The sequence below is a fragment of the Pleurodeles waltl genome, chromosome 7 (genome assembly GCF_031143425.1).
Source record: "Pleurodeles waltl isolate 20211129_DDA chromosome 7, aPleWal1.hap1.20221129, whole genome shotgun sequence".
Lineage (NCBI taxonomy): Eukaryota > Metazoa > Chordata > Amphibia > Caudata > Salamandridae > Pleurodeles > Pleurodeles waltl.
The window spans coordinates 910,849,082-910,870,186 of NC_090446.1; the positions used below are offsets into that span (position 1 = coordinate 910,849,082).

Genomic DNA, 21,105 nt, shown 5'->3' on the forward strand with positions numbered 1-21,105 from the left:
TGGCTCTAAATGGTGGTTCACCAGCGGAGTCAAGAAAACGTTTCAACCTTCAACAAGCATCATGTAAAAATATGATAGTTTCGCTTAAAAATTCTAAAAAATGTATTTCTTTAAAATGCAGAAGCATGTATACCCTGTTTGTGACTCAGATTCTTATTATAGATGGAGCAACGTCATGTTCTATTAAATCAAACAAAAATAGATTTTTGCACGGTCCACGTCCTGAGCTCCTGTGTTTGAAGCTCGTGTGTTCATATGTGATAATGAAGAAAAAAGATAATTAGTGAAATAAAATATTGCCTAGCATAACCAAATGTGGTCAGCCGGGAATTATCCCAGGTTTCACACTGTACAACTAAGCCATTTCATGGGTATCTCTTTTGCTTTGACAAGCAGATACCACCAGAAAGCTTAGCTCAATCTGGCCTCAAGGGATCAAGAGGACCCCAAAGTCAGCCAGAGACAGGCATCTGGCCTAGGCCTGGCTTGAGCTTGTAGTGGCCTGGCCACCTTTACATCATATAGCGTTCATCAGAGTGGGAGTGCATCCATGAACCTTCAATTGTAGTGTGTCATTAATACACAGCAACACTCTTCTATCAACTTTGAAGAACATGGGAGTTGACGCTGTTCACATTCTGTTCCATCCACAAATTATTTTTAAAATGGATCTCAGTAGCTGCCACTCCCAATCCACAACTCTGCTTTTCTGGAGTGGTTGGGCTCAAGCACGAGGCACATAATGAATATTAATGAGAGCTTTCTACACAAACTGGCTTACACATGATCCTGAAAGCCCCACTGGGGTTTGCTGCTTTGCCACCTCCTGTAAATGTTTCTCGTGGGTTATTTTCAGAGGTACATCACCAGGGCATCGATGAAAGAATACACTGGTTATATTTTTTGACTAGGATAAACACCAACGAATTGTCGGACTCAAACCAATGAAGGTTTGGACTCAACCCATGGGATTATAGGCTTCTATTAATGGGAGTATATAACTCAAACCATGAAATGAAAGGACATAATTTATTGGATTATAGGATTCAAACTATGGATGCTAGAACTCACCACCAAGGAGGACACAACTCAATCCAGGCGAGATTTGAACTCACTTAGAGATCAAAAGTTATTATTTATGTTACCTAGTGGTTGTACTTGGAAGAGGTGGGCAAGCAGGTGAAAGCTCAGCCAGGCACGAGCCAGATGCTTGCCTCTGGCTCAGCTCAGGGTAAACATGGAATCTTGAGCCCCAAGCGAGCCAAGCTTTAAGGGGAGGATACGTGGTCTAGTGGCTACAGCTGCCAATCGTGTACAGCCCTGTCAAGTTTCCCATGTGTATGTTGGATGTGCTGCTCCAGTCCAGAATTTTTCTTTGAGTTCTGGGACTTGCAGTCTTGTTTCTTCCGTTATAAAACAGGACTACAAGTCCCAGGTTTCAAAGGAGAAAATCTGTACTGAAGTAGCACATCACTATGGGCCTGGGAAACTTATCAGCTATGCACGTAACATGGAAAACAAGGGGTGAATCCTGGCCACAGCTCCACATTCTGTAAATCTGACAAATCTACCTGTGTCATTAAAAAAAGCATGTAAGCTGGTCTTTGTCGTAAAGCGCTCACATGTTCGCGCTACGTAAAATCACCAAAAGTAAAATATAGATTATGACTGTCACTCACGCTCTAATCTCCTCTTCCAAGAATTAAGAACAAAGCATTAACCTTTGATGTCAGAAAAAGACTCCCATCGAGTGGCTGAACTGCACAGCATGAAACTGGAAAATCTGCTATCAACCCCAGCTTCCCTGCTTGACCAAATAGCGTAACCCTGAGCAAATATTTCCCACTGAGTCTCCTTTTTGTTCATTATCACAGATCCAAGCACCCTCAAATAAGTGAGTTTGGGATGTGTGCTGTACAAAATCTTTTCTTGTGATTGATTTCATAAACTATAATATTACTCTGCATAATATGAATTTAGGCCACATATAGGGTATATATGACCATTGTCGTGCCTCCTAGTCCAGTAATAGCATTTCATTCCATTCCAGCATGGCGGGGGCAGGAATGTTTCTCAGTTTCTGATTAAAACCTATCATTTCAATTAAATACTTTGCAATGCAGAGATACAATCTGATGTACTAAGATGAAACACTCATGTGTTAAAGAAAAAAGCTTTTTTTGAATTTTGAGGACACCTTATAAAATTTTAATATGCTGTTTGTTGCATGATTTACATGCCAAATATTTTCAGGGCTCGGCTCATGCATGGGCGTTTAGAGCCAGAGCCCACCCTTGACTTGGCTCTGTCTTGGCTCTCCCTGTTAGTTTTGTTGCTCGCCCACCTCTGGTATTTGCGGACATATCACAGTAGAGTGCAGGTGATTTGATCTTCCACGTAACCCGTGTTAGCAGTATCAGTTTATCCACCTGCTTGTGTTCTTGGTAGACCTTGTTTATATGTTATGTCTGTTCTTTCCTATGTGTTACTAGAATGCTTGTATAAGTGGGTGTGTAGGGTTTATGGATATGATTGCATTACTGAGAGATTTTATGTTCGTTCTAAAGTTAAAGTCGTGTTGCTGGGTTGGTGACCTCTGTAATCCCAGAGTAAGAGTTATAATGTCTTTGTGTAGTTTGCAGTAACTCTCTGCATCTCTACCTTTCTGTTGTGTCCCTCCATACCTAAGGGCTTGTTGGGGATTTCAACCTTACTCTGGCCTGAGTAAGAGTCTGCAGTGAGGTGGTAAAATGAGGGCTTTCCTTAGGATCCGGGGCTTGTGGGATTATGTGGCACTTGAAAACCTTATTATGCAGCAGGGTTGTTGCGGTGTAACACAGCACATTCAGTGGCACTATTATTTCACTATTTGTCGTTTTAACAAAAAACCTGACTGCAGCAATCAGCAGCAAAAAAGTGACGAGTTAAATCTTTTTGAGTGAGACTACCACTTCATGCCACCTCATTCAACACTTTTTGCCTTCTCGCTAAAGGCATCTCCAGATGTCTGTTGCAGACAGCATTTTAACCAATAATTTAACATATACTTAGGTCACGCCTTGGGTCTGCATCTCCCTCATGATTGGATTGCTTTCTTGTCTGTTTCAATGTCCTGCTCGTGATTTGATGGTTTTATCCTTATTTTGAGGTTTAGCCCAGAGACAAGTTTAACCTGTTCGACAGCTTATGTTTTCTGAAAAAAGAATAACGAAAATACATACATATATACCTAAATACAGGGGCTTCTTGGTCAGGTATCTTCATCCTATGGTCTGTTCTACTGTCATTGACATTATGCTTCCGCCAATTACAGTTTACAGCATGGGGCAACGGGTCAGCCCACTTCAGTCATTGGCTTTTTTCACTATGTGGATTTGTCCTCTTCACATGGGCTTCATGTCACTTCACTAAAAAGTAGTACACTTCAATATGAGGCCATTGAACCAGTCTATTCTTTCATTTCAGTTTTCATTTTATGGTTTTTAATGTATTCTGTGATGGGTCTTTTTCACGCGTTTTTAACTATGCGTACCACATTTAGACAGGCACATTTTTAATGTTTATTACTTTTGAACTTGTAAAGCTAGTTGCAAATGTTTGCAAAAAATACAAATTACAAAATCACAGGCTTGCCAAGGCCTGATTTATGGGCCTTGCCTATGCTTGTAGTGTTTGTCTTGCCCCTGGAGCTTTTAGGTTTCACCCTGACTTCGAGTGGTTGAATGTAACTTTCTATTGCAGATATCAGAGGACTATTTATTTATTTCTATTATCTGTCTGGCGGATGTGATTTATCACTTGTAGTTCTCTCTCTCTCTCTCTCACACCCACACACCCTTGATATTTCTGTCTTTAACTCTCTGTTACCAGTCAAGGCTGGTGTCGGGCCCGGTGGCGGGGGGAGGCGGGTGGTCAGGGGTGGGGAAACAAAACAAAGACAAAACAAAGAAATGTGCCTGCTGCATCACTAAAACACCAGTCTTCAGGTGCCACTGAAGGCACAGGCTCCCAGCCTGCTCTGCAGCCAATCCAGATGCTGCTTTCATGCTGCTGGCAGCATGAGGGTAGCATCAGGATTGGCCTGAGCGCCCTGGCATTGCACTCCCAGGCAGGGTGGGAGCCTTTGCCTGCTGTCTACAATGTGGAAACACAGCTTGGGTTAGAGAGAGCTCTGTGCGCATGTGAGTTTAGCCATCCTGAGACGGCTGGCCAAACAAAATGCACACTGAGCGGAGTGCACACCACTTCCCCTGCATGTCATTCCCCATTGCCCCACACCCGTAAAAAATAAAATGATAATAAACATGGTTTATTTTATTTTTCAAGTTTTGCAGCGCCTGCAGAGGAGTCACTGTTGTCTGTTGCCCACTGCATGCTCTGTTCCCTTACTCTTGAGATGAATGGCCACAGCTACAGGTTTTGCCAATGCTGGTGATGCAATTTTGTAGGCACTTGTAAAACTAGTAGCAGCCAGAAATCTTGGAAGGACGTTTTATATTTGATGTGCCTCCAAAATGACCACCACATTGAGTCAAGAAGCATGGATGACATTATGGATAATACTGAGGAAATCACTCACAATCACTGGCCACTTCTCTGTATTCAGCAGTCAATTAATGCTCTGCACCCATCTCGTGTCCAACTTGAAGTAACTTTGATAACTTCCACTGTTATAGTCACACACCGAGTGGCAACTTTAAGACATTCTTTTTAGCTCACTGTCTGTACAAGACAGCTGCAATAGCTGACTCACAACCCTTGGAGAGAGTCTGAAGGCCTTACCCGCAAGCCCTTGTCTTCACTCTGGGTAGGAACCAGCACCTCAGACACACCTCCTGGGAGCTTCTAGATTATATTAATAAACGCTCAAAGCTACGACCCATGCTTAGGGGCTATATGAGTGACCACACAACTGAAAACCGTTGAGTAAACCTCAGAACTACTCCAGCCAAACGTGAACGTGGGAGGGTCAAACCAACTCCACCAAGGACAGCCGGACATGGGGTTCTCAAAACTTCTCCAAGGAAATGAGCTTCAACCCCTTAACTTACCCAGCCACAGTATTTTAAAGTGATGTTCCTGTATCTGCTGTGACAAGAAGCATTTGTACAGCACCTTCTACTGATAGAGAATCTTAGCGATTTCTTAACCTAGAGGCTCTTTTCGAGTGGTTCTGGTATCTCCATCGACCTGTTGTGTTGTATATGGCATAGGGTGACTTGATGGCCCGGATTACCCCGGACAGTCCCGGTTTTCAGAGAACTGTCCTGGCATCCTGAAGCTTTTCTTAATTGTACATACATTTCCCGTTTTCTGGACAAAGGTCAAGTCATCCTGCAAAGCAGAACGGAAATGTATGATTTCCTTTCCACAGGCCTCTAAAGTTAGAAATAACAGAAGTAATGTAACTGGGGTTTTTCAGGTGGTGCAGGACTAGGACGGCTAAAAATATAGAAGTAAAGTTTTAGACCTACTTTTATGTCTGGCCTGTGCCGGTTTTTGCTTATCAAAATCTGGTCACTCTAATTTGGTGGTCTATGGAACACTGGTTAGGTACGCTCAGTATTTTGAACGTGCACACGTAAACCTCGGCTTCCTATTCCCTGCATTATTTGCACTCAGATAAAAGGATAAAACAACACCCGTTTCTCCTGCCCAGTCCTTTCACGTAATAGCTCCTGCTTTTTGATACCCTCCGGCTCTCGCTAGGGCAGGAGCCAGTCAGTCGGGGGGTGAGGCTCAGCGCTCCCTGCAGGCGGCACTAGGACCCTGTGAGAGCAGCACCGAATGCTCCCGGCGCTGCACTGCTGGCTCCGGGCTCAGTGTGCGCTCCCAGCACGACGGGGAGCATCGGGAGCTTCGGGCAGGGAGCATCGGGAGCATCGGGCAGGCTGAGCCCGGGAGCCTACCTAAATCAGAAACTCCGAGACAGGGAGCCAGTTTGCCCCAGGACAGGGAGAACCCTGATAGGGCGGCAGAGACAGTGGACAGGTACATGGTGCCAGTGAGAAGGAGCGAGGCTGAGCCTGGGGCAGGGACCCAGGGACAGGGAGCCAGCGAGAAGGGGCCGAAGAGAACCAGGCTATGCCAGGTACAGGGGGGCGGGCCGGGTAGGGACATGGAGCCAGGGTAGAGAGCCAGCGATAGGACGCAGGGACAGGGAGCCAGTCAGCTGAGTCAGGGACGGTGAACTCGGCTGAGTCAGGAGACGCTGCCAGCCTGACCCGGACACATCAGGAGTTTGACGGACACCACCAGTTGCTGGGAATCGGGATACCTGATCCTCTGCCCGCCCCCCCCCCTCACCCGGGCAGCAGTTTGGGAGGGAGTAGGAGAGCAGCCCAGCGCTGCTCCACCCCAGAGGCTGGATGCAGCCCGGACGGAGCGGAGGAGGGAGCCTGGCCTGCCTGCATGGGGACGGTAAGGGGCTCTTTGGGCAACTTTGGGAAGCTGTGGCGGAGGGGAGGTGGGAGGGAAGTCTGGCCACATGGCCTGAGGAAGGGGCGTACTTTTGGCTCCCTTGCCCCCGAAAGTTAGCATCTCGGTGTCAAACGCGTGTTTAATGAACCTCCAGCGTAAGTTATGTCTTTTTGGTAGCGCCAACTTTGCAATGAGGGGAACTGGGAATACGACCTTATTCACCACTCCCCCATATTGTCAGCGGTCACAGCTTGCTCGCCCAGTAGTTCAGCGGGATGGGGTTGGACCGACTCTTGGAGTGTCCCATAATGTGATCCATCAAGTGATTAGCCGCATTTTTATAGCGCTGTCTCCTGCTGTGCAGTCTTTTGGCGCTGAGTGGAATGCGAAACCCTTTGGGAAAGTTTGCCACGGGACTGGACAGGGTCTGTGTCAGAGAGGAGGCTGGTATTCCAGCCACATACCCCAAGTGCCCGCAGGCACATAACCGGTGGCCAAGGGCCACGTGTACACTCCCCTTGGAGATACAACTATGTCCTCTTACCGGCCATATGTGCAATCACATGTCCATCTTCCCTTTGCCCACTTCCCACTGCCACATGTACCATGTAAACTGCCACTCACGCCTGAATGCATGGCCCAGATTCTCCTTCTCACACTGATTGCATGTACCACACGATGACGCCCCTCAGCTGCACCACGAGCCCATCCATATACATGCGACCCCCAGAGGTCACCCCAAGTGCCCACATGCGAACGTCATGTCCCCTGATGCCTACACGAGGGGCTCCCTAACCCCCCTCAGGTTGTCATCCCGAGTCCACGAATACCCACGCGCAGACCCGCAGCGCGCTCACGTTGTCACAGCGGTTCTCAATGGCGAACCAGACTGTATGGCCTACGGTTTTGTGTTTTTGGCCCTGTGAGGGATACTGTGCGGAGGGAAGGGTCTGAGATGAATTCGTTTGATGCGTAAGTCAATTTGCTTCTCCAGGTTTCACTTTATGGGGAATACTGGTTTGAAGTTTATTAACATTGACTCCCCAAGTTAATTCACCTCTAAAAGCACTTCAACGCCTCGTTAGGGGTAATACGTGCTATATAAATACCATTTACAAACAATTACAGGTGTCCAACTGTGCCCTAGAAGACTTAAAAACACATTTGTCTATAGTTTCTGCAGTGCAGACCCTTGGGATCCAAGAGAAATGAAGTGCAGAAATGATGCCTCCTTAGTTACCTCTGCGGTGATTGGTCTCTTCATTCAGCAGACCATGCAGCCCTTTCAGATACAAATTGAAGTGCTTTGCCTGGAGAAAGAGGAAGTGCTCGCAGTAAAGGTTCGTTTAAATTCAACTTATGTAAAGTCACACTGTGTAGGCGTAGATTCTGTACTGCAAAAGGTCAGCCAGGAGCCCACATTCAAGTTATGCAAAACTTTGCTCCATCCCCTTTAGGTAACCAGTGCCAACCTCTAAGCCTGTTTTGCCCGGGTGGCTTTTTAAATTGTTAAAGGCTTTCTCTACTTTTAAGGGAATGTTATCAGAGTCGTGTTCAAAACATCTCTTTATTAGTATTTTAAGTAGACTGGGTTTACTGAACATAATGGTCTGGGACAAGTGGAGCCGTAGTCCGTGGCTTCCTTACAGGTTAAGGCGAGTCTTGTGTCAGCTGTGTTAGCATCATATCTCGAAGCTGTCAGCTGCTGTCAACAGAGCCACCAGTGATACTGGAGAAGGGGCTTGCCCCTCAGAGGGGGGGTGCAAGCACGCTTTATTACCAGTGACATTCACTTGTCTCAGAACACCACTGAGTACTTAAGAAGCCCAACAAAAAGTGTGTACCCATGAAACAAGGAAGAGCGGGACAGGAAGTGAAGAAGCACGAGAAGACACACAGGTAGGATTTTACTCCAGGGACCTTATTGCAATACTTGCACCAGCACACATCAGATGCACTCACATTCTGCTGTTGGTGGAACCTGGAGGGGTACTGGTGTAGACTAGCCCTGAACATATGCCGCCTTAAAAGTCTGGATAGGGAAGACTAGAGAAGCACCACTCTCCATCCTAGATGTAGTAGATCTCTGGCTACCTGTGATACCCAGGGCTGTCCTTGAGAGGGGACCACTGTGATCCATACCCTGGTCCAGACAGTGGACACTGGATGAAGACAGGTTCACCTGAACCCAGGTGGTATTCCTCAGGACAAACACATATTGGCACTTTAATCGACCTTTCAATCAACCATCTGCCACTTAGCTGGAACACAGCCATTGCTGATAAGACCTTTCCATAGCAAACTTTGGCTTTGGTCACAAATAAGAAGGGCTACCAAGACCCACCATCACCGGTTGTGCCATACAATTCTGCTCTCTACCCAGTGGCTTATGGCTTCCTTTACATTTGGCTAAAATGGTCCATGCATCGTCCCTTTGTTTCAGGTCTATAACAGGCCCCACTTTATCTCTTTGGCTAACTCCATTCTTTCACAATGATGCATGTGAGTATGCTCCAGCAGAGGGTGGTGCCAGTATGGCACCCTTCGTGCCACTGGCCTAGCCAGGGAACTGCAGCCCTTGCACCCACCATTCTGACCATCTCCAACAATGCGAAGCACTAGAGCCCTGAAAAGAAGAGGACGGGCCTTGCCTTGCTGGTCAACGAACAGGAGCAGATGCACTCTCAGAGACTGCACCATACTATTAACATCTGGTGAGGAGATGCTTTCAGAGTAGGAGCAGGCCAGAAATAAAGACACAGCATATACACAGGCTCACTACAAAGGCCAACTACAGAAATAATGAGAACTAGGGACGAGAGGAATGGACCAGGCTGGTGCAGGAGACGAAATTTATGTCACTGAATAACCTTTCATGCATGCTGAAGATATTACTAACTTAGTTAATACTTTTGAAACTGCACGTGTGCTGGTACCCTTCTGTCCATAGATTGGCCTATATCCCTGGCACATGCAGTACAGAGGTAAACTTCTAGAACTGACCACAGACACCATCCATTCAGCTACTGAAATATGAGAACTAGGGGTGAGGGGAGTGGACCAGGCTGGTGTAGCAGAGGATATGTAAGCTGCCGAGTAGAATTGGTCAATGAGACAACATAATCCTAGCGCCTTAAAAGTCCTTCACTCCTGTGCTACAATTTCACCCCCAGTGGTAGTCCTGTGTCATTTTATGTGTTCACATAGTGGACTTTAGCACAGTACCCTCAACAATATGTACTTCCCTCAAATAAATACATTTAACATATGTTAACAAAAGAGGCCTTCTGTTTATTTGATCCACAGGATTGGAACAGCTGGTCACCTTTGAGCAGTTCATATTCATGGGCCTTTCAGTAGGGTATTTGGGAAGGGGATCTGTTTACAGGCGGAGAAGTAATGGTCATATTTTGGAGATGCTCCTGGTGACAGCACAGCAGCAAACTCATGAACCTTTTGTCTTCTTACTGTACCAGTGGGAAGGGGAGAACATCTGTTTGCTTCCTACTGGACCTTCAGAAGAAAGATCAGTTTGAACATTAGTTGAACCCCAGCGATGCATAAGATGACCCACTGCCAGTGACAAAAAGTAGGATACCAGGATCCTAAAAACATATGGGCTCTTGCAGCCATTTTACTGTCCCAGCCTTAGAGTATATAAGCAGGTCTACTGCCAGGAAGTGAGGTTATTCCAGCTATTGGACAAGTCAGGAAGAAAGACCAAGGGGGTTATTCTAACTTTGGAGGAGTGTTAATCCGTCCCAAAAGTGATGGTAAAGTGACGGATATACCACCAGCCGTATTACGAGTTCCATAGGATATAATGGACTCGTAATACGGCTGGTGGTAAATCCGTCACTTTTCCGTCACTTTTGGGACGGATTAACACCTCCTCCAAAGTTAGAATAACCCCCCAAGTGTCCTGTTGATGGTTGCTCTGTTTTTAGGTTGAGCGAGAAAGCGCTCTGTTGCAGTCTATCTGTGGGCTTTTAACCACGCCCACCGCACGTCCATCACTAATGACTGGTTCATAGGCTTGCCATTCAAAAATCCTTTGTTAGCATTGGTAAGTGCCTTGCATTTGTCCTTCCTTTGGGCAGTTTTGTTACCGCCTTTGCAATCAAACCTGTTACATGGATAATTGCATGTTTGCCTATACGTTTGACTGTGAGCGAACTTCTTTTTCCTTTTGTGTCTCTCCTTCTCGCTGTTGCTCATGGCAGCCATCACAATTTGAATCAGCTCGCTTATGTCAGCTGTTTTACTTTTTATTTTCAATTTATGTGGCAAGAAAGGCCCAGTTAGGAATTTACAACGCTAATAGCTCTAACTCAAGCAAACGTGAGACCCATTGCATTGCAATTGCTTGTTTAGTGAGGGATGAATTCAGTCAACCCTCTCCAGCTTCCCAGTGCTCGTCGTAAGGAGTGTATACTGGTAATTGTGGATTACACTAAGAAGCTCTCAGACTGCAGCTCCTGCGATGTGCCATAGCATGGAGTCTGGAAGATGTCACGTGTGGGTGGCAGAAGGGCCAATCTGCAGAGTTTGTTCTAGAGCTCGAACCAACTCATGCAGATTCCTAACCTGACTTTCACTAGATTCTTTCTCCAGACCCCCAGCCATGGGGAGTTTTTAAGCAGCTGTTTTGAGGATAACCGAACATTTAGTCCTCATTAGAGCAGTTTCCTTTCTGGCCTGAAATATTTATAACACAATTATTAAGATGAGGTGAGTGATATGTTCAACACAATCAACAAGGTAATTCTTTATGACCTGAAGTTACATTTATTCTTTTTTTTACATCAGATCACGTTGCAATAGAACCATAATAATCAAGTTAAAGTAAATCATTGACAAAATCTCAAACTCCATGTGATCTTTAGACAGCATTAATCTTGTAATTCATAGCTCATGAGATAACAGTGCACGAACAGCCAACTTGTGTTTTGTGTTAAGAGCACTGGTCTACTGTGTTACCCTGCATGTCATTTTTGATGATGTCTGCTAAATCACCAACTGTGATTCACTTCACGAAAACAATGTGAAATCTAATCATATCCACACCTCCGTCTAGGGGCGCTATCATGCTTATCCACACCTCTGTCTTGAGGTGTTATCGTGCTTTGGAAAGTCAGGCACAATTGTTGGAGATTTGGTATACCAATAATCCTCACTGAGGTCATTAGAATTTGGAGTTTTTACTAGCACATTCTATACAACATGGTGTTGGGTGGTCAGGTGTGAATATAATTAGGTTACTTATTGTTTTCGTGTGGTGAATTGAAGACTGTGATTTAGCACTGATGATTTAAATATTAGTTTGTGAATACCTTACTGACACAGCGTAGAAAGCAGGACAAGTAGGACATTAGGTCCTCATCAGCTCCCTTTACTGCTTGCAGTGCCTCCTTCCACCATTGTGAATCCCGCCATGTTACCGCTGCGGGGCTGCTTCTGCCCTCGCTGATCAGCCTAATTCAGCTTGCTTTGTTTGAAGCTGTTTGAATTTTAGATTTGTTTTTTTTTGTTGGCTGCAGTTTTTGGGCTTTGTTGTCCTCCGGTCCGCAAGCCTCACCGCTCACCCTGCGCCGTTCCTGGGTTCCTGCCACCTGCCCCCGCCGCCTATCGCCCACCTCTCCAGCACCTCTCCTAGGTCCTAATTAATGGATGCTGCAGCTTCGAACCCCAACCCATTGACACCCGCAGCCCCCTAGACCTCACAGATAGCCCCGCCAACAACAAGATCACTGTCTGGAACCAGCTCACCATGCATAACATCACCAACATCATTCATTCCATCCACTCTGGATCTCCCACAGACATCTTACCACACCACATGTTCAACCTCGGCAACAGCACCATCAGCAGCAAGCTCACTGACATCTTCAACATGTCCATCACCTAAGCAACCTTTCCGGATGACTGGAAGCATGCTGAGGTCAAATCCCTTTACAAGAAGCCTTCCGCCGTCCCCAATGAGCTCAAAAACTACCGACTGATCTCCCTCCTTCCCTTTCCTGCCAAAGATCTCGAAAAGGCTATCAACTAGCAATTCACGGAATACCTAGAGAACAGTGACCTTTGGGATGTATCCCATTCTGGATTCTGCTCCAGCCACAGCACTGAAACTAACCTTGTCTCTGCCACAGATGACATCAGAACCCTCCTGGAGAGAGAAGGCTCGGCCACCTTGATCCTCCTCAACCTCTCAGTGGCTTTCAAAACTCTCCCATGACACCCTGATCAAGAGGCTCCTTCAGATCGGCATCCAACACAACACTCTCAAATGGATTGCATCCTTCCTCTACGGAAGAACTTAAAGAGAGTTCACCTCCCTCCCTTTACCTTGTAGCCCAAGAACATTGCCTGTCGAATCCTTCAATGCTTTTCCCTCAGCCCAACACCCTTTTCAACACCTACATGATACTCCTGGCCAGCATCGTCAGAAACCATGGACTGAACAGCATATTCTATGTGAACGACACCCAGCTCATCCTCTCACTTTTCGAAAACCTTCCCACCACGAAGGCCAACTTCCACCTCTGCATGACCAACATCACCAACTGGATGCAAGACAACTGCCTCAGGCTCAACACAGACAAGATGGAAGTTCTGATCTTTGGGGGCACCACCCTGCTGTGTGACAACACCTGGTGGGCTGCCGACCTGGGACCCCTCCCACCCCCACAGACCACGCCCAGAGCCTCGACATCATCCTGGACAGCAAACACAACCATGAAGAACCAGATCAAAGCACTCTCCTCTGCCTGCTTCCTGACCCCTTGCATGCTTTGTAAGATCTTCAAATGGCTCCACCAGACATACTGTCACTCAAGGCCTCATCACCAGCCTCCTGGACTATGGTGACATTCTTTACGCCAGACACACATCAAACCTCTTGAAGAGACTTCAGACCATCCAGAACCAAGCAGCAAGACACATTTTCGATCTCCCCAGATGGACCCACATCACCCCCCCTGAAGAAACTCCACTTGCTCCGTGCACACAAGAGATGCCAATTCAAGAGCCTGACCCACGTCTTCAGAGCCCTTCACAACCAAGGACCAGCGTACCTCAACCAACACCTGAGCTTCCACAGATCCTCGAGACTTCTGTGCTCCGCATCCCTCTCCCTCGCTCACACTCCCACATCTGCTGCAGCAGCAGTGGAGCTCGTTCCTTCTCCTACCTCACTGCAAAATCCTGGAACAGCCTCACCATTCACCTGATGACCTCTCTCTCCCTCCAAAAATTGAGAAAGGGACTTAAGACCTGGCTCTTCGACTGAAGCCCCTGAGCTACCTGGACCTAGCGCTTAGATACCCTCATGGGTGCTTAGCATGCAGTACCAATCCTGATTGATTGACTGTTTTTGTGTGGTGAATTGTAGCCGGTGAATTGTGGGTACCACTGCAGGCCAGTTATGTTTTTGCTTTCTTACACAACAGAGGCAGGGCCAGGGGCGTTTCCCTAGCTTTAATAAGGAAGGGCCCAGCCACTCTTGCTAAGACACTGACAGACTCCTAGGTGGCGAGCACACTGGAGCTGGCGAGACGACAGAGCAGTCAGGCCAGGGCAGGGGACGAGGGTGTCAGTCTGCCAGGGTCAGACACACCTGCCAGGTGCCGGCTTCCATTCCTGGCATTCCCTCTCAGGTGCCAAACGTCTGCTTGAAAGGTCTCTTGAAATGGACCGGGCTCGTGTTCGTGCAGACACGCCCCCTGTTGTTCTAAACCCTAATCCTCAGTGGCATAGACACCAGGACGGCGAGAATGCCAGGGCAGTGATGTAACGGCAGCTGACGGGCACTCAATCGTGTACGTTTATTTGATTTTTTTGAAGGGCGGTGTGCTCTGTTATGTGCCAGTCTTCACGCCACCTTCTTTATATATTTATTTATAAGTGTACGTCGTTATGGTGAATTTCACACTATGACTATTCACGTTGCCGCGAGAATGCGTCATCTGCGTGAAACTGCATTTAGTTCCAGAAACTAATTGACTTTGTGTGAATCGGTCACTGAGTGGATTTTCCCACCTAGGGAACGATACAAATACCAGATCCAGGAAGTGCAACAGCAAAAACATGTTAACACTGATGCAGTCCTTCCTTGTTCTATAACCATCTAAACACCACCACGAAGAAATTTCAATTTGTTCCAATTTTCGAATGAGAAAAAAGGGCCTGTGTCTGAGACAAAGCTCCTCTGTTGCCTTGTGTGTATACTGCAATAAAAGGGTGCAAGTGCTGTGCAATGTCATGTCTTGCCCAGGGGTGAAAGGGAGCGATGCCAGTGCTTTGGTAATGCCAACGAGAAGGCTTCCTTACCCTTCCACAGACAGGATGGCGGGAGGAAGTTAGGAGCACCTCAAATGAGGTATTAGGTCCTGAACCCAGTAGCCTTGCAGCTCTGATGCTTACAGGTGAATGTGCACTGGGGGAGAGTCGTACCTTTCTCAAGTTCGTGATGGGGTCATCTGGGACTGATCTGCGTAAGGCTCCATAGGAAAGAAGAGTGATGTCGGCTCTAAGGTACCCCTGCACCCCATCTCCACACCTGTGTGCTCTGGTACAAAATATAACTATGATTAGCAGGGTCGGTTTAGGACCAAAAATAGGTCTGTGTAACCACAAAAAAAGTGGCCTTCATTTGCAAATTGCAAATGTTTGTGAAAAAAAACGCTTTTTTTTAGCGTGAGGGAGATAATTTCAGGAAAACTTTATGGTAAAGAAAGCCTTGAATAGCTTGTATGGCCCGTAACTGCACTGAAAGCCCCATTATTCCACTGACTGTCGCTCACTTGTCTCCTGAGGCTCACTTTCAGGTCCATGAATCTCTATTAGCCAAGGGACCTCTCATATCTCTACTGGGTCCTAATATATGTGCATTCAGATGAAGCAACAAATGATGAGTCAAAACTCTGTGTACAAAGTTTATATCTGTTAAAAAAGTGTCTGGAGAGGAGAGGGTAAAACAGGGTAAAATAGAAATTTCTTGAGTTTTTCTGCTCTTGCAGGCACCTACTCGGTAGGTTTGTGTGAATGGGACTGATGCCTGGGATAGTATTTTACTTTTTAAAAATATTTTAATAGATATGCCATGTACTAAATTCAATTTGATAGAAAAAGATAATGAAAATGTAAATAGCCAGCGACTGCCTTAAATTTGTATGGATTGTATTTGTACATGGAGCAATAAAGATGTGACAATATCCGTGATTTTCTTCCTTTTAGTAACAGAAAGAATTATGGATATTGTAATTTATTGTTCCTTTTTCAAGAAAGAAGTACATGATCAAAGATTCGCGCTCTCTGTCAAATAGTACTACTTTCTGTGGAGCCCTCCTTTTAAAGCCCATCAAACATGTTTCCGAGTGCATCTGGTGACAAAGCTTCCTCACTAAGGGGCAAATCTGCAAGACAGGTAAGGCAAAAATTTGCTTTCTGGCTTAATTTTGGGTTTTTGATGAAGACTGGCAGTGCAGCAAGGACAGGGATAGGAGTGTTGCCATCCACCGTGGGGACAAAAGCCAAACTCTGCTTATATCCCCCACCACGTCCCCTTATAAGGGGAGTGTGAGCTATGCCACTCAGAAGCATCCTCTCACATGAGAAAGCATCCCTGTCATACCTCAAGGCCGAGATGGGAGGAGGGGCACCACAACACGCTGTGTCTCCTTGGGCTGCCTCATTGTCATTCTGTATGTGACATTGGACCGGCTGACAGTCTGTGCTAGGTTGGGGAGGGGCCGGTGCAGCCTCTCAAGTTTAGAGGAGCAGCAGATCAGGCCGAAACATTGTTAAAAAAAACGGTCCACATCAGGCCTCAGGCATTGGACCTTGGCCACCGGCTGAATGCCTGCCTTCCTAATCCAACCCTAATCATAGCTACAGCCTGCAGCGGCCCTTGCCAACTTGCCCAAATTACAGTCACATATTTCCAATAAAAGAGCTCAGCATGGAGGCTGCAGGCCACATAGGTGCTACTTTGTAGCTTACTAATTGACACAGGAGTAGATTTACTATGGTTTTGCAGCAGGGTTGCATCACTTTTGTGGCACAGGCACGTTGCAAAATCATTTTTGGTATTTACTAAGTACTACAAAGCCCCTTTGAGTGATTTCATAAATACGAGGTCACGCAACACAGTGCACAGCGGTGCCTTGAGTTAGCTTGGGTTGGAAAGGGGCTCCATGGGTGGATTTTGGGTTTTCCTATACATCCCCCCATGGATTTTGGTGCGTTCCCAGATTTACTAAAGCTAGTAAACCTCAGAATGTGTCAAAACGCTACACCTTCCTAAGCGAAGTGCAACAAGGAGAAATGACACCTCGTTATTTCCTTTTTCCATGTCTGCTGCTGCAGCACACATAGAAAGAGCGATACACCTCTGAGGTTTGTTTGTGGGCACTAAGCTATCCCTTCCTGCACAAAAACAATCCTGCCTGTAACACAGACACTTTTCCACCTTAGTGTAAGGGTGCCAGCGTTGGTGCTAACCATTCTCAAGTGTGTGGGATGCAGCGAGAGAGCAGAACAGAACCATATCGTAGTAGATATGGTGCTCTCCAGCTCTCTCGCATTCATTCAATGCAACACAGCAGCTTGCCTTGTGTCACTACACTGCCAGAATTGTAAGTAAATCTGCCCCATGTTTTATAAAATCATAAAGGGGTAGGTGGCTTGCAGAGGGGGTGGGGGTTCTACTGCTACATTCCAGTAAGACATGAGAATAACAACCAAATGGAGGGGAAAACACATAGGACATGCCATCTTCCTAACACATCTCCCTCAGCATGCCATATTCCCAAACCTCTCTATTCCAACTCGGGAATGCATCTAGGCTCACTGAATGATGGGCCCGGTTAGAAGTTCTGAAAGTACAGAGCAGACAGAGCACTATTTTAATCCATTCAGTCCCCCTTTGGGCATATATGTACAGCCGTAGGGCAGGAAAGGGTTAACTTACTGGACGTTCTGAAGTATTGATGAATTCTAGGCAAGTTTGTTTTTAAATAAAAATAAGCCATCAAAGAGCTGGACCTCTTCCTGTAGCATGTTTTATGCAGGCAGTGACCACAACATTAGCTTCCAACCAGACCTTATTGAAGGCAGCCACAGTTTAATTACACCTCGCATTCAATAGATGAGGTTGTGGAAGTGGGAGAAGGTGAAAGATCTACTTCCAGGCCACCTCCCTGTGCCTTGGTGATCTCTTACAGACCACAAACATGCATCAGAAGAGCAGGTGGCGCACACTGATAGGCTCTCAGAAGGGGCATGAGTAGGGGCTGAGAGGTCTCCAAGAGGCATGCAGTAGAGAGGGTACAAGGAACAAGGGATGGGGAAGAGAGTATGCTAGGGTCATAGGATGGAGAAGATAGCGTACATAATACATGAGATGGGGGCGAGAGGGTGCAAGAGACATGATGTGGGGAAGAGTGGGTAAGGGGCATGAGATAGGAAAGAGAGGGTTCAAAGACATGAGGTGGAGAAGAGAGGGTGAAAGAGACATGAGATGGTGAAGAGTGGGTACAAGGGGCATGAGATGGGGAATGGAAGGTACAAACTAATGCAATGGGTAAGAGAAAGTACAAGGGGCATGAGATGAGGACCTGAGGATACAAGGCGTATAAGATGGGAAGAGAGGGTACAACGGACATGAGATGGGCAGGGTGTAAGAGGCACGAGATGGAGTTCATACAAATGGCATGAGATGAGGACCAGAGAGTATAAGAGATGTGCAATAAGCATGTTATGGGGATCTTGAGAAGGGCAAGCTATAACCGGCTTGGCATGCAGAGGAGTACAAGGGGGGTGAGATGAGCAGGGAACAAGGAATATATGACAGGAATGATACAAGTGGCATGAGGCATGAAATGAAAAGTATACAAATGAATGAGGCAGAATTACCAGCTGTCGTATTCTGGCCTGCATTGGATGGCCATGCACTGCCTGATGCCTCATCTTGTAAAATCTAAAATCATATTTGTTTCAATCTCTCACATCACATGGACCATATCATTCCTCTGTGCCTTTACTTTCCACTCCATTCTATAATCCTCAATGATTTAGGAGACCCAATCAACTGTGCATACAACCATTAAACTGCTATCGCATCTAGAAAATCTACACCCAGTCATTTCACCAAACACTAATTATGCTAATGTTCATCTACTGTTGCAGCTTCCTCTTCTGTCTTTTAATATAATACATCCCACTGCTGTAAGGGTGCTCAGCTCGGCCACACTATCTCTGTTAGCATGACAAGCTGCACCCTGACATCTGAGCCCCAACACGAGCATGCTTGTTGTCAAACCATCGCCGATTCTTATACAAGTTTCTGATCTACTGGTCCTTCCAGGGCTATGACCTCCCTACCCCTACGTGGACCAGTCATATCCAATATTCACCCTCCTGGCTGCTTTGATCTCAGCACAACCACTGCATCACTTTCCAGGGAGTCCAATCGTTCAGGCTTTTTGTTCTCTTCCACAAGAATATTCCCAGTCTCCTCCAGGTTAGAAGCCACCTTGAGTTCCTTCCAGAAGCCCAAAGGCTGCACCTTCTCATTATGGAAGGCTTTCCATGCTGGCTGTGACCAATGGTAAGAAAACACTCAAACCAGACACACTAAATCCAAGAATATGGAGATTGTTGTTGTTGTAACACACTCTCACAAATAACGTCTTCTCTGCAGCTCCTGGCTCATTAATCCAATTAACAGCCACACCCCTGTGCACTATCCTGATACAATATAAGATCTGTTGCTCCAAGGCTGTCATTGTAGTTTTGAAACCATTTCAGATGCAAAAGCTATAAATAATTAAGAAAATAGATAAATGAATACAAAAATATGAATACATAGGGAGTTGTATGGGTGGGATGAAAGGGGTATGAGATGAGGTACAACACACAGTCTCAGTCTAGACAAGTATCTGTACATTCTCCTTCTCATTCTAAGGTGATTGAATTGTTTGTTAGTCTGTCATTCCTTTTCCAGTCATCCTTTTGCAGTAGCTCTTCGGATGGCCTTAATGGAAGACTGTGCAATCTTCCCAGAACTCGAATCATTCCCCCATATAAGCACAAAGGCATTACATTACATCACATTCAGGGGAGGTGTGGCACCCCCACATTCACATTCTAGATGTACCCCCATTATAAGATGCTCCACAGTGCATTTTTTTAACCCAGAATCCCCATGTGCTTCATGCAGATTGGTACATTTATTTATCCTGAAGAAGGCCAGGAACAAAGTCAGTGAGAGATGTCGAAACTTTGGCAACTACTACCTATTGAAAACATTAGCACTTTATGAGTAGATGTGTTTTGCTTATGTCCTGGGTGAGAAAGCCCAACACATATTTAGAGCCAAAGTTTTAATTGCTCACCACTCTCAATGCATGTTTGTAAACCTCAATTACACACATCCTTACATACTTGTTATTTTCCACTTTTACTTATGTTATCAATTGTGCAATTTATATTCACATTGTGGACTACTTCTTACTACCCATATATTCCAAAAATCAAAGTGTCATTGAATGGATCTAATTAAAACAATTAGTATGATTACTCAATTTTCAACCATTCTCTGGCGGGTGTAAGACGTTTTTGGTAATTCATAGGTATGTATCACTGGTACTGACTACCATTTGACATCCCACTTCTTATACACACATCTCTTAGGATTAAGTTTTGTTTACAAGGCTATCACAAAAAATAAGACAACTATCCGAGCTAGCCTGTCCCTTTACTAACTTGCAGTAGAACTGGAAGCACTATTTGCCTTTCACCTTTACCAGTGTGCCTCCAACTCTTTCAGACCTTTGGTAAAAGTCATCGATCTTTTCTGTATCTGCGCAGTCTCGCTTCATTTTTCAGGAAGCACAGTGCAGCGCCTGGATTTGTAGAACCCCGCTGTACAAGTGTATTTATTCATTCATTCATGCGTTCATGCATAGTTTGATGTTCTCTTCCTCTGCCACAACCCCATGACTGACACTGTTTGTTGTTCTGCTTCAGTGCTTTGCTGTTGTCCCTGTTATTCTGGCTGGACCCGGTCCCAGTTTATCGTGGGGTGGTTCGATTACTCTGCCCCGATTTCCCCTACTGCACAACAATATTCGAGATAAGTTGTTACCCTTTTACTAAAAGGTGCCCTGTGTCTAGGGCTAAAATCAAGCACGCCTCGCAGAACTTCCGAGGGCTTTCTGCTAGAGTGCAGTTTCCTGTCATAAATTAAATGTTTGCACCTAGTTGTGACTCTACTGGGCATGCACTACTTCCTGTCAGCTGGAAAGAAGAAAGGTCGTGAACGGGTATGCATGGGTGTAGTTTGAAAAGATGGAACAAGTTTACTTTCTACATTTTGTATTGCAGAGCAAGAACTCTCTCATCAGAAGCAGCTGGCAAGATGGCTTTCATCGCAGGTGCCCCCGGCAGGCGTCTGTCATAGTAGCCCAGCTAGTCCCATGCTTGCCCCGACTGACAAAACAAGCTCAGTATAAACACAGTACGCACCATGGTTGGCCCATTTTATCCACAGAAGCCCTGGCAGGTTTACTGCCACTGACAGCAGCCATTGGCAGACCCAGTTCATGCCCCCATGACAGTTCTTGTTTAGACCCACTGACTACAGGCTAGCTCCGATTAGGCCTAACTACAGTCAGAACAGGC

At 46.0% G+C, this 21,105-nt stretch overlaps 1 protein-coding gene across 3 annotated transcripts in view; it reads left to right on the forward strand.

The window, feature by feature from the left end:
* The window catches only part of SYNPO (synaptopodin), a 172,038-nt gene that overhangs the window by 63,514 nt on the left and 87,419 nt on the right, over positions 1-21,105 (forward strand). The window contains exon 1 of one of the 3 annotated variants that reach the window (XM_069199558.1): positions 5,754-6,420. The exons of the other annotated variants lie outside the window; for them this stretch is intronic. Coding sequence (XP_069055659.1) covers positions 6,369-6,420 — 52 coding nt within the window. The 5' untranslated portion in view covers positions 5,754-6,368. Of the gene's footprint in view, positions 1-5,753; positions 6,421-21,105 lie in introns of those variants that run through there. 3 annotated transcript variants of the gene reach the window in all.